We start from the raw sequence: 13,382 nt of genomic DNA, 5'->3' as shown, positions 1-13,382 counted from the left end.
TCTCCCTCCTCCCTCCTCTTGCAGTCTAACCCATCTCTGGGCAGTATTTGCAGCACGTCTGGTGTTGCCTTACTATGTCATAACATTGCTTCTTTTCATCTTCTTTTGTCTGTGTTTCAGTGGCCCCAGGGGGTATGAATGAACATTGTAATGTTATTCTCATCTATCAGTGTGGACTCCAGTTTATTTTAACATCTGAACAGATGGATAACTGTAGAAGTATGTGTCTGTATACATACAAGTGTCTATTAGCTCTGTCCACTGACAGCCTAGAAGCAATGCAGTGAGCTCACATAGCACCCAAGTCTTGGTTCCTAAATACCATTCTCCAGTGAAAGGAATGGAGCTCCACAACTCACAGGGATTGTTGCTTCTAAGGCTGGAGCATGAGAAATAAAAGGCAAACCCCGAGTGTCTTGTGACAAGTCCCTGAAGTTGAGAAAGTGTTCAAAAGAGAATGATGGTGGTGATGTGAGAGAGGAGCCTGGGGTCCGGCCTGGAAGAGCTTGTGGCTAAAGCTGGGCACTTGGAACAAGAAGTCAATAATATAGTGTTAGATTGTGACCCAGGGTAGAAAATAAGTACACACAAGACAATATTGCTTGAAGCAACTGAATAAGTAGAGACAGACAAGACTTCCTTCCTCACTGGAGAACTCCAGATGACATGTGACACCTCTTCCCAAGATGTGGAGTTCAGCGCTCTTCACTTTGAACACAGACAAAGTTAGTTCCTTGCTTCCAAAGACCACATGAGAAAAATCCCAACTTCATCAACAAGTCCAACAGACCCTGCCCAAACTAAACAATCAAGGGTCACATCATCCATGCACATCTCAGACCCGCTGATGTCATGGAGGGGCAGGAAGTCTGCTTCTGATGTCAGCACCAGGCTGATCAGATGAACCTAAAATGCAGAGTCATCTACAGAATATCCAATTAGTGGTCTTCCAATGATGGAAGTCAAGAGTAAGAGCTAGTAAAATCACAAATCCAAGGATCCCTAGAAACCGAATGCAGTGTGTCCCGGGCTAAGTCCTGAAACAGAAAAGGCACATTAGTGGGCAGTGAGTTACAGTCAGATTCAGATCTGTGGATAGTAGTGGGGCCATAGCGGTATTAGTTTCTTCATCTTAACAAAGGTGTTAAATGAGATGTTAGTATTAGAGATAACTGGACAAGGGCTTATGGGGGCTCTGATCTTTGCCATGTATATGTAAATAAGATGTATTTAAGATTTATATGTATAAAAAATTGATAGATATATTTAATATGTATATTTAAAGGCCCCATAGCTCTGGCTTGAGAGAAGATACCAACATAACGGTAGCTCACACTTAGAAGTCTCCTCACTTAGACCTCACATGTTGGTTTACTTAATCCAAACAAGACAGATGTTGGTGCACAGACTTTACAGATAAGAGAAATAAGGTATCAGGTGAGTCACACTGTAGCTGGGCCCAGCCAAGAGCGCCGATCTCTCCTGCATCCCTTCTCCTGTGTCACTGCTGCCTGGTTGAAGAATACCACCTCTACCCAAGTGGGTGTAGGTAAAAGATAGTCCTCGTGACTGGGTGAGTCAGGAGCCAGGATTATGTACCTTGTGGCTGGGGTGCAGGTGCGCATGTGTGCACTTGTTCTGTGGGGAGGGGCCTGATGGTGGCTACAGTGCCTTCCTCTCCTGAAGTCAGGCAGGTAAATAGGCCAGTGTAGAGACTAACACCCAGGGGTACATTCCACCTGGAATTGAAACTGGTAAGAAACAACGGGATGTAGTTAGTGCTTGGCTGGGTGCAGAGAGCATTGTGGGGAGTGGGATGGGGGACAGGATCTTAATGTTTTCAAGTACTGACAGATCTGAGTTGGCTCTGCACTTTGGGGAAAGTGTGGGTCCCAATTCTCGTCAACAGAGCTGAGGCAGATGGGGCCAGGCAGAGTTTACCCAAGGCTGTGCTGGGAAGGAATCTGCTTCTGTCAGAGTCATTCAAGCACTGGGTGGAAGAGAGAGGGGTGTTCTTTCACAGTGGAAGCATGCCAGGACCTGAGCCAGGCTCCTTGAAATGTGGTCCCGACTAGCATCCTCGGCATCCCCTGAGAACTTGTTAGAAACGCAACCGCTGGGCCTCACCCAGACCTGTGGGGTCAGAAACTCTAGGAACAGAGCCGAGCTGTCTCTTCAGCCTGCCTAAAATGAGAACCTCTGGTGTCAAGAGTCCATATTCTATTGAGATAGTAAAATTTAGTGCCTCTTTGGTCCCCGTGGTGTATTGGTTTCAGGACATCACAAAGATCCAAGAATGCTCAGGTCTCTTACATGAAGTGTTTGCATAGTGCCTATGCTCATCTTTCCATGTATTTTATCATCTCATGGTTATTTACCATATCTAATAAGGTAAATGCTGTGTCAGTAATTATGCCGTATTAGGGAATGACAGCAAGAAATCCGTCCATGTTCAGTGTGAGTGGTTTGGTGGGTTGGGGTGTAGTGGCTCACAAACAAAAGGCAAGCATCCTGTTGCTATGTACAGCCCGAGCATTTTGATGTTTGTCTTTTTTTCTCTAACAGGGTCTCACTATGTAGGCCTGGCTGGCCTCAAACTCACAGAGATCTGCATGACTCAGCCTCCTGAGAGTTCTAGGATTAAAGGCATGCACCACTATGCTGAGCCCTTAGGCATTTTACATTTTGAAACAATGTGCTGATAAGTTACCCAGACTGGCTTTGAACTCTTGATCCTCTTGCTTATCCTCTTAGGTAGCTGTGGTAATAGGCCAGCTACCAGGCCTGGGCTTTCTGTTTGGTTATATGTGCGTTTCAGCAAGTACTTCAGCATGGAAGCCAGAGGTTGACATTGGGTATCATCCTCACTCACTCTCCACCTTTATTTCTCACTCAAACTAGGATCCCGACAGATTCAGCTAGTCCAGATTGCCCCAGAGATCCTGTCTCTGCCTCCTAAGGGCTGGGATTACAGACAGGTTATCATATCTGCTCCAACCTTACACGGTTACTGAACTCTCAAGTTCACATCACATGCTTGCATGGCAAGTGTTTTATGGATGGAGCCATCTGTCTCCCCAGTCCCCTCCACCTTTGTTAAAGAATATCCCCATCTTTCAAATGAGCCCATGGATGCAGAGGACACAGCTACAGAGGCAGCTCTGTTCGAGACTGGCTGATGTATAAAGAAGAGGTGTTTATTTGCCTCACGGCTCAGGCTGGGTATCTGTGTGCAGTGCTCCTTGGAGAAGGTTATTAACATGGGTGCACTCAGTGCATAGCGTCAGGGCAGCCCTGTTCCTAGAGATCAAATGCAGTGTGGTAGCTGCAGTTTGTGTCCCGAGGCCTGGTAGGAGGGATGAGCAGGTGACCATCCTTAGCACAGCACACTCCAGCTCTGCCCCACAGGGAACTGGTGGCTGTCTCAGGGTACGTGTGACCAGGTCTCAGGGCAGTCAGTGCCCCTGACTTAGTCTCCTGAGGGGTGTCCATCTTGGCTGCTGGGTTCACAGTGCCTGGGAGAAGTGCAGGAAGATGAAGGAGCAGCCGGAGCCGTGGAGGTTTAGAATTCAGCCGCCACATCATTTCAGTGGGGTGAGCTAGCCTAGTGCAGGTCCAGAGGTGAATGGAGGTCATGCTGAGCACTGCACTGCGGGAGGAAGCACGAGCCTCTGCAGTGTCCCGAGAAGGATGGTGACCCAAGGGTGGAGTTCTGGCTTCAGCTGGCTTCTGATGGTTCCTGGGAAGAGGGGTGGGATCTGCTCAAGGCCCCTCTGGTCATTCCGTCCCCTGCCTTCATCCCGAGGTTTCCCTGATAACACTTGGGTGAAATCCTCCAAGATGGCCACATCCACCCGTGTGTGTGAAATTGGAGCAGAGATGGAGGGTCTCACTGAGTGGGCACTGCTTGTTTCTGTTAATATTTATGGAGACAACAGCAGGACTTAAAAAAAGGTTTTGGTTTAGTAAAGTAAAATGAATTTGATGGCAAGTTGGTATTTATAATTTCCAGGGAAGTCTGTTTTTCAGGGCACTTCAAACTTGTGCTTCTGTCTTTCTGTAATGTTTCCTCCCTGTGTGTCCCTGTCTGTAAAGTGAAGCAATGGTGTCTGCCTGAGTGTTGGTGATGAGCCAGGGCTTGAAGTGGTGCTGTCCTAGGTCTGTTGCCTCTCTGCCTTCATTTCTTCTTGTATGTAAACTGCCCCGCTCATCAGTCTGGGAGTCGTGGGTGGGGTAGCAGGGAGCACTGCCCCGCTCATCAGTCTGGGAGTCGTGGGTGGGGTAGCAGGGAGCACTGCCCCGCTCACCAGTCAGGGAGTCGCTGGTGGGGTAGCAGGGAGCACTGCCCCGCTCACCAGTCAGGGAGTCGCTGGTGGGGTAGCAGGGAGCACTGCCCCGCTCACCAGTCAGGGAGTCGCTGGTGGGGTAGCAGGGAGCACTGCCCCGCTCACCAGTCAGGGAGTCGCTGGTGGGGTAGCAGGGAGCACTGCCCCGCTCACCAGTCAGGGAGTCGCTGGTGGGGTAGCAGGGAGCACTGCCCCGCTCACCAGTCAGGGAGTCGCTGGTGGGGTAGCAGGGAGCACTGCCCCGCTCACCAGTCAGGGAGTCGCTGGTGGGGTAGCAGGGAGCACTGCCCCGCTCACCAGTCAGGGAGTCGCTGGTACGGTAGCAGGGAACACCAGCAGATCTACCCTTTCCAAGCTTGTCCTTTTTCTATCACTCAGATGCTGTGTTCTGAACAGAGCTGTGCCTTTCACACTTTGGGGAGAAATGTGCCGTAACTGTCTTCAGCCAGGTCCTGAAGACCATAGTCCATCTTAAAAGCTGATGGCAAGCACACTCATTTAGGACATAGTATGTTCTGATCATGAACATGTAGGAACTAGTGTGGTTCCCACAGGAACTCTCTTCCCACTGAGGAGCTGAGACATGGAGGTATGGCTGGTGTGTCCTAGCTGTGCAGGTGGCCGACAGCACAGTGGGGTTCCAAGCAGCCCAGCTTACTCTCTCTTCTCCGTGATCTACCCTTCCGCCGCCGTTCCTTGTACGTCTTGCCTCAGGGCCTTTGCATTTACTCCCTCACGCACACTCACCCCTTCGTTCTTAGCTGGCCTATCTGGTTTTCCTCTTCACACTGGCCAGACTTACGGGTTGCCTTTCCTAACCTGTCTCAGTTCTGTGCCCACCCACTGTTCTGGTCATATTCACTAGCTGCCTCGTTTTTTCACATTCTGATTGGGCTCCGGCAGAAAGAGACCCTTTTTGACCCACCCCCACCTCACCCCAACCCCCGCCAGCCAACTGCTAAGCCCCTGGCACCATATTTAAGAAAATCTGTGGCATTAACATAGGTGCTGGTGACTTTAAAATGATTTGGGCTCTTCTTATTCCTGTGACATATCCCAATGCTTCCTGCGTGTGCTTGTGTGCACACAGGTGGGGGTGCAGATGTGCTCTCTGGTCCTCATTCAGCAGTATGGAATCAGTGCTTTCTGAATCACAATCCTGGCTCTCACAGAGATGACCTGTTCCTTTTCCTAGGTAGGAGTGAAACATATCTGTCCGAGTGAGATTGTTAAACTTGTGAGCCCTTACCCAACCTGTCTCCTTTCTCACTAGCTAATACTGTACCATACCCACTTCCTGTGTCTGCCCTGGGTGGGGAGGGGGTATCTGTCAGATCCCTTGGGTTTCAGTGGGGAATTCCACAAAGAAATAGAGAAGCAAGAGCCCAAAAGCAAGACTTTTGACACAAAAGGGATTTTTCTGGTCCTTCCTCTGGGGACTGTGGGCTGCTGTAAACATTACATTCTGGTGTGCAGAGATGCCTGTGTGTTGTGCTGGGGAAACTGGCCTGATGTAGTCCCTCATTTGGCAGAGTTACTGACAGCCTTTTGGACTCCAGACTCACAAGCTGGCATAGGCCACAGGTCAAATGTTTTCCGTCTAGAATTCAGCCTCACTCCTCCTGCTCTGCCCTAGATAACCAGTTCAGGATGTCCATCCTGGAGCGGCTGGAGCAGATGGAGAGGAGGATGGCCGAGATGACGGGCTCCCAGCAGCACAAGCAGGCGAGCAGTGGAGGCGGCAGCGGAGGCGGCAGCGGAAGTGGTGCCGGAGGGGGCCAGGCCCAGGTAGGCCCTGCCATTGGCAGTTTCTGTCCACTTAGTGTTTGATTCATGCACGAGGCACCTGGTCCCAGTGGTCTCCCTGCTGCCACTGATGTCATTCAGAGACTGGAATAGGGACCCGCTTCATCGTACCTGCGCTCAGTGTGTGCATGTGAAAGACACCTCGGTGCAGGGCTCTTGTTCACCACCTCAGTTTTTACCCTTCTTGGTCTCAGATCTTACTGTGTTCCCCAGCAATTAGAAGGAGCAGCCAGGGGTGATGCACATTGGCTGGAACTCCAAATTAAGCCAGTCTTTCTACTTCATATTTTGTGTCTTACCATATCTTAGGAAATACAGAGCATAACTTAATTCAGCAATTCTAGCCCCCAGAAGGTGAACTCAGAAAACGGTTCATGGAACATTGTTGAATGAGAACAGCATCACATTAGACCATGTTATCATTTTTCACGCACTCATTTCCTTTCCTTTTTTTTAAATTTTTTTTCTTTTCTTCATTAGTGTATGTATACATGACATTCTTGTGAGGGTCAAGGACAACTTTGGGGACTCAGTTTTCTCCTCACACCTCAGTTACAGGGATTGAACTCGGGCTGTCAGGCCTGATGGGCTGACAGCACCTCTGTCTGCTGAGCCCCACAATACTATCTCCATACGCCCCACAAAGGATTTATCACATGGCCAAGTACAGGGAGGTGACCAAGTATTGCTTTCAAACTATTGTTCCTGGTGCCTCTGTGCACATTTCATGTAGGAGCTTTGTCTTGAGGAAGTCTGAGAATAAACTATTTAAGGCTCCCTGAGATTGAGAGTGAGGACTGGATATTTCTTGCCTTCACTACTGAGTCCTTTCCTGAAAGCCTCAGAGAGCCCCTTCTTGCTCTTCAATGTGAAGGATGCTTTCCTTTGCAGAAGTTTCTTTCTCTCTCCTCCGTACCTCTCTTTTTGTTGTTGAGATATCCCTGGCTGGCCTGGGATATGTATTGCTCACTATGTAGACCATGGTAGCCTTGAATTCATAGAGATTGGCCTCCTCGGTCTCTTAAATGTCGGGGTCAGAGCTGTGCATCATCACCATGCCCAGCAGAATTCCCTCTTTTAAAGTACATCTTGTTTGTTTGTTCGGAAACCTTGTAAATATGAAGCACTAGCAATGTTTTAATTTATTTTTATTTTATGTGCATAGGTGTTTTGCCTGTGTGTATGTATATGCACCATGTGCATAGAGTGCCTGAAGAGACCACATGAGGGCATCAGATCCCCTGGAGCTGGACTTAGAGATGGTTGTGAGCCATCATGTGGGTTCTGGTAATTGAACCCTGGTCCTCTGCAAGAGCAGCAAGTGCTCTTAACTGCTGAGCCATCTCTCTAGCACCAGTGTTTTTAATATTAATAATAGATGAAAGCAAAGCATGGTATCTGTGCCCACACTAATCTCAGATTTTCTTCTAACTTCTCCTGTTTTCAGAAATTGGTGGTAGAGACCACATGTGGTAAATTATTATTAAGGCTGGCCTAGAACTCAAGGGATCTTCCTGCCTCTGCCTCCCAAGTCCTGAGGTTAAAGGCCTGCCCCACTACAAAGATAGCTTTCATTTTCACCTGATACTGCTAAGTTTTGTAAACCAAGTAACTCCTGTCTAGTTGATCTGAGGATAGAATAAGAAGTTCTCATGAAATCCTTTTCACACACTAACACTGTGTAAAGGGGACAGTATATCCCGTTCAGTTCAGCCATGTGGCACCTGTCCCTCTTTGATCTGATCCGGTATCAAGTACAGCTACTGTGGAATAGGCTGGTTGATTAGTCTCTCCAGTAAATGATGGTAGCTGCTACATAATGACAGAGACAGGGCTGTTTGTGTTTAATGGAAACATTCTTTGACTGTGCACTGCTTGATGATTTCCATGTTTCCATAAAGTTGTCTGTTGGTGTTTCTAGAACAGCCTTGCTGCCTGGGTCAAGGTCAGTCTGCTGCCTCCTGGGGATGGCCCAGCCATCTTCTCTGGGGTGTTTTGACAACTCTGGTTGAGGATGACATTGCATCCATCAGCTGCCTCTTTAATTTTTGGAAACATGTCTTCCGTATTTAAAAATAAAGAGCAATGAGGAACAATGTTATTTTTGTACTAATTGGATTTTATGGAACTTATTGCCACCAAAAAAAAAAAAAAATGCTTTTCCAGTAACACCGGAGATGGGAATTAGGCTACAAGTGCCACTTGGCTGAGAGTGTTGGACGTAAGAGTGCTGTCTGAGACTCAGGCTGTGGTGGTTACCAGCTCTGATTTTATCCCTCTTCCATGTGGCCAACGTTGGTGAACTGATCTCCTGTGGACCCTTGGGATTGGTAACCCTATGTCTCATATCTCTCATGCTTTCCCAAGTATCCCTTTTCACTTTATAAATACTTTAAAAAAAAATGAGGGCTGGAGAGATGGCTCAGTGGTGAAGAGCACTGGCTGCTCTTGCCGAGGACCCGGGTTTGAATCTCAGCATCCACATGGCAGCTCGCAAGCTGTAACTCCAGTTCTTCTGGCCTCTGTGGACACCTGCACATACATGGTACATGCAGGCAAAACACTCAAACACATAAAATTTCTTTTTAAAAAGTAAGTGGGGAAAAAAAGGTTTTGGATAGTTTTAAGCACTCTTTTTTTTTTTTTTAAAGAAGGAACACCTTGAAGTGATTTGACCCTTTTTCTGAAGAAGCAAGAGTCAGCTGTCAGCGCAACCCAGAGGAAAAGGAGAGTTCATTGCCTGGAATGATCGCTCCCCCGGGGAGGCTAGGGGTTTTCAATAGTGTTGACTCCCTGAGACATATCCGTGTGTCCCAGTCACTATGACTGTTAGAGTGATGGGGAGTCCATGGCACCTCAGCTTCTCAGAGTGCTGCTCCCTTGTTTCCTATCCTTCTTTTAAAAAAATGATAATTTTTACTTTTGTATCTCAGTTTAAACAAAATTATTTTAAAAATGTAACATTTCAGTAAAACAGAACATACATATATATCAAAATTTATTATTACCCATATGAAGTTACACTTTTTTAGATCATAATATAATTCCCCCCCCCCCCCCCCCCCCGGAGCTGAGGACCGAACCCAGGGCCTTGTGCTTGCTAGGCAAACACTCTACCACTGAGCTAAATCCCCAACCCCAGATCATAATATAATTACATTATTTCCCCCTCCCTTTCTCCCCTCCATACCCCCATATACTCCTACTTATTCTCTTTCAAATTCCTGGCCTCTTTCTTCATTAATTGTTGTTACATACATATGTGTACGTATATATACATACATAAATACATATATACATATTCCTAAATACAACCTGCTCAATTTATATCATGATAACTTGTGTTCAGGGCTGACCATTTAACCAATTAGTGTGTTCTTTCCTGGGGAAGACTGTTTCTCTCTGAGCATTCCTTAGTTGCCTGAAGTTCTTTGTGTAGGATTGAGGCCTTTGACATGTCTGTCATATTTCTTAAAAAAAAACAAAATTTATTAGGGGCTGGCAAGATGCCTCAGCAGGTAAGACCTCATACTACAGTAGGACCCAGTTTCAGTTCCCAGCATCCTTGTCCAGCGGCTCATTACTGCCTCTAACTCCTGCTCCAGGGAACCTGACACCCTCTTCTCAGGCACACACCTCACTCATTTGTATAATCATAATGTGTGTGTGTGTATGTGTGTGTGTACATGCACAATTCTTCTGGCCTCTGTGGACACCTGCACATACATGGTACATGCAGGCAAAATACTCAAACACATAAAATTTCTTTTTAAAAAGTAAAGGAAAAAATGGTTTTGGATAGCTTGGATATATACACACTTAAAAATAACATAAGGTGTGTGTGTGTGCTCGCGCGTGCTCCAAAGGGCAACTTACCATGTGGGTTCCAGGACCAAACTACTCCCAGCCGTCTCACCAGCCCCTCTCTACTTCTTAACATTTCTTTGTTTTCACTGTTAACATGTTTTCTACTGCCTGCTAATTGTCATCTGTGTCTCTGCTGTGGTGGAGGGCCTGTGGCCTTTGTTGTAACATGTACTTTCTCATGACACAGTGTGCTTCTGGCACCGGGGCCCTAGGGGGCTGCTTCGAGAGTCGTGTGGTTGTAGTCTGTGAGAAGATGATGAGCCGAGCCTGCTGGACCAAGTCCAAGCACCTGATCCATTCCAAGACTTTCCGTGGAATGACCCTGCTACACCTGGCTGCTGCCCAGGGCTATGCCACCCTGATCCAGACCCTCATCAAATGGCGGTAAGGCCAGGTGCAGAGGACTTGGCCGTCTTCTCGTCTCAGTTTCCTGAGCTTTCCTACTGGTGCAAAGGAATCCTGTCATTCAGTGCATGTCACAGCTCGTGAGCCAGGGCTTTTTCCCAGGACAGTTCCCAAGAGATCAGTGTGGTCTTGTGCCCTAGACTACCGAGTGAGATATGAGATGTTAGACTTTCTGTTTCCTTTGGGCGTCTGTCAAATGGAGTCCAAACTACCCTTGAAGTCCAGAATCCTATTTCTTCACACTTGGGAAGCTAGGTTCCCAGTTTGGTTTCATTTTCGCAGGTTTTGGGTTATCCTGGGGTTTCCTTCTCTCATGGGTTAACATGTGGTAACCTCTGTGCTATCCCCAACAGCACAAAGCACGCTGACAGCATTGATTTGGAACTGGAGGTTGACCCCCTGAATGTGGACCACTTCTCCTGCACTCCTCTGGTAAGGAAGAGGCTTGTTAGCTAGGCAGTGGCTCACGCAGAGGCAGGGGGATCTCTGAGTTTGAGGCCAGCCTGGGCTACAGAGTGAGTTCCAGGAAGCCAAGGCCACTCAGAAACCCTGTCTCGGGGGGAGGGGGTTGGTGGGGAGGCTTGTTTAGTCCCTTAACCATCTCTAGACTGGCACAGGGACTCCGGCCCCCAGTGGGATCTGAGAGTGTCACTTAAAAGATGAGATGCAAAACAGAGTATGATGATGGTACAGGCCTCTAACATCAGCTTTTGGGGAGGAAGCAGGAGGTTCAGAAGTTCAAGGTCATCCTCGGCTACACAGTGAACTACGGCCAGCCTGGGCTGTATGAGACCCTTTCTGGGGAAAAAACAAACAAACTAACAAACAAACAAAAAAAAAGATAAATTCTAAAGTGATTTAGCAAAGTGAATTTATAAACTCTGGGGACTGTCAGAGATGCACACCGTTACTTCTCACTGGAATTGGGCATTTGTTAGAGATGATTGTGATGGCATTGATTATCCAGTGGCCCCACTGAGATTGCCTGCAGACTAGTGTATCTTCTGCCAGCAACAGCAGAAGTGAAGTCTGTTCCCGACCTCCTGTTGAGTTCCTGGTTCTGTCTTCTGGCTTTCAGATGTGGGCCTGTGCCCTAGGGCACTTAGAAGCAGCGGTGGTACTGTACAAATGGGACCGCCGTGCCATCTCCATCCCAGACTCCCTGGGAAGGCTGCCTCTGGGAATTGCCAGGTCGAGGGGCCATGTGAAATTAGCAGAATGTCTGGAGCACCTGCAAAGAGACGAGCAGGCCCAGCTGGGACAGACCCCCAGGATCCACTGTGCCCCAAGCGAAGAGCCAAGCACAGACAGCTGGATGGCCCAATGGCACAGGGAGGCCATGAGCTCTCCAGAAATACCCAAAGGAGTCACTGTCATTGCAAGCACCAATCCAGGTACAAATTCACAGGGGTTTCATCTTGGAACTTGCTGGCTTCCCCATTGGCTTTCTGCAGCTTCCTTTAGAAGAGTCCATAGGATAGCCACAAACGTTTAAGGGTTGGTGGCAAGGGGGGCGGGTTACATAATGTTTCTGGTTTTCCTTTAACAATGGCTAGTGTCCCTCCCAGTGTGGAAAGTCTGTACAGGAAGCACTGCTGGGGAGTGTTGACAGCTCAGGAATGTCTTGCGCTCCAGCTTCGCACTTCTATCTCTCAGGCATAAAGTGTTGGTTCTTTAGGATTCCTGCTTTCGTCGCCTGTCCTGACTGTCCTTTCTACTGTACTTTTCAGATCTGAGAAGACCTCGGTCTGAACCCTCTAATTACTACAGCAGTGAGAGCCACAAAGATTATCCGGCTCCCAAAAAGCATAAATTGAACCCTGAGTCCTTCCAGGCAAGGCAGGAGAAACTGCTTTGCACTGCACTGAGTCTGGAGCAGCCAAATATCAGGAAGCAGAGCCCTAGTTCTAAGCAGTCTTCCCCCGAAACAATGAGCCCCAGTGAAGGAGTGAGGGACTACAGCCGGGAAGCCTCCCCTCCCACTCCAGAGTCTGCAGCATTCCAAGCCTCTGCACCTCAGCCTGTAGTAAAGTGGAGTTCCAAAGATCTTTACATTGGTGTGTCTACAGTACAGGTGACTGGAAATCCGAAGGGGACCAGTGTAGTAAAGGACGCGGCGCCTTCACAGGTGCGTCCGAGGGAACCAATGAGTGTCCTGATGATGGCTAACCGAGAGGTGGTGAATGCAGAGATGGGGGCCTACCGGGGTAGTACAGAGAGCGAGGAATGCCCCCAGCCCATGGATGATATTCAGGTAAGACCGGTCAGGTAAGCCTGCAGAAGCTGGAACCTCACTGTGACTGTGAACATTACGGTTCACTTCTGAGTCATGTAATTTTTACACACCCAGACCCCTGGCTCCCCCACCCCCACCCGGGAAGGGTTTGCAGTCTGGTCTTGCTCAGGAAAATGTTGAGTATCTGCTTCCCTTGGACCACATTTTCCTTCTGTGACTCGGCACCCTGAATAAGGCCTGACCACAGGCTTCCCTCTTGGTAGCAGCCTTTCAGAACTCAACTTCTGACCCTCTAAGAAGTCTCCTGCTTCCTTGCATCCAGGATGACAGCTTCACTGTTTTCAATACTGGTTATATAGAGTCAAGGCCCTAAAAATAGCCAGGAAGCCTGCAGACAGGATTTGGCTTATCAGAGTGACTGACTACCACGGCCGTCATCTAGCCATTGTGAAGGACGTCTGTGGCTTGAGGCTCACATGGCATGCAGTGAAATACCTCTAGGGCTAATAGCTGGATGCCCTTGTAATGAACGTAGGAAGCACAGAGTCTTCTGAGGGCACTAAACTTGTAGACTAAACGAGGTACCAGGTGATTAAGACAAAGTTCACTCAATTCAGAATCGGAGGCAGTCAAAAGGGGCAACCAGAAAGCATGGGATGGGCCACCTCTAATTTCCAGATTCTTGTTGATGCATCCCAAAACAAAAGGAAAACTCTAGGGCG

At 48.2% G+C, this 13,382-nt stretch overlaps 1 protein-coding gene across 4 annotated transcripts in view; it reads left to right on the top strand.

The window, feature by feature from the left end:
* Positions 1-13,382, top strand: part of LOC131904340 (calmodulin-binding transcription activator 1) — a 50,585-nt gene that overhangs the window by 15,262 nt on the left and 21,941 nt on the right. For 2 of the 4 annotated variants that reach the window (XM_059255451.1, XM_059255450.1), the window contains exons 2-6: positions 5,983-6,134; positions 10,207-10,403; positions 10,778-10,856; positions 11,503-11,818; positions 12,494-12,678. In XM_059255451.1, the coding sequence (XP_059111434.1) occupies positions 5,997-6,134; positions 10,207-10,403; positions 10,778-10,856; positions 11,503-11,818; positions 12,494-12,678 (915 nt within the window). In that variant the 5' untranslated portion in view covers positions 5,983-5,996. Of the gene's footprint in view, positions 1-5,982; positions 6,135-10,206; positions 10,404-10,777; positions 10,857-11,502; positions 11,819-12,154; positions 12,679-13,382 lie in introns of all 4 variants that reach the window. The other 2 variants (XM_059255449.1, XM_059255447.1) reach the window with 1 other exon arrangement.

This window comes from Peromyscus eremicus, chromosome 2 (genome assembly GCF_949786415.1).
Source record: "Peromyscus eremicus chromosome 2, PerEre_H2_v1, whole genome shotgun sequence".
In the NCBI taxonomy this organism is placed as follows: domain Eukaryota; kingdom Metazoa; phylum Chordata; class Mammalia; order Rodentia; family Cricetidae; genus Peromyscus; species Peromyscus eremicus.
Note: the sequence above shows the minus strand (reverse complement) of the source record. Positions and strands in the feature narration are given on the sequence as shown.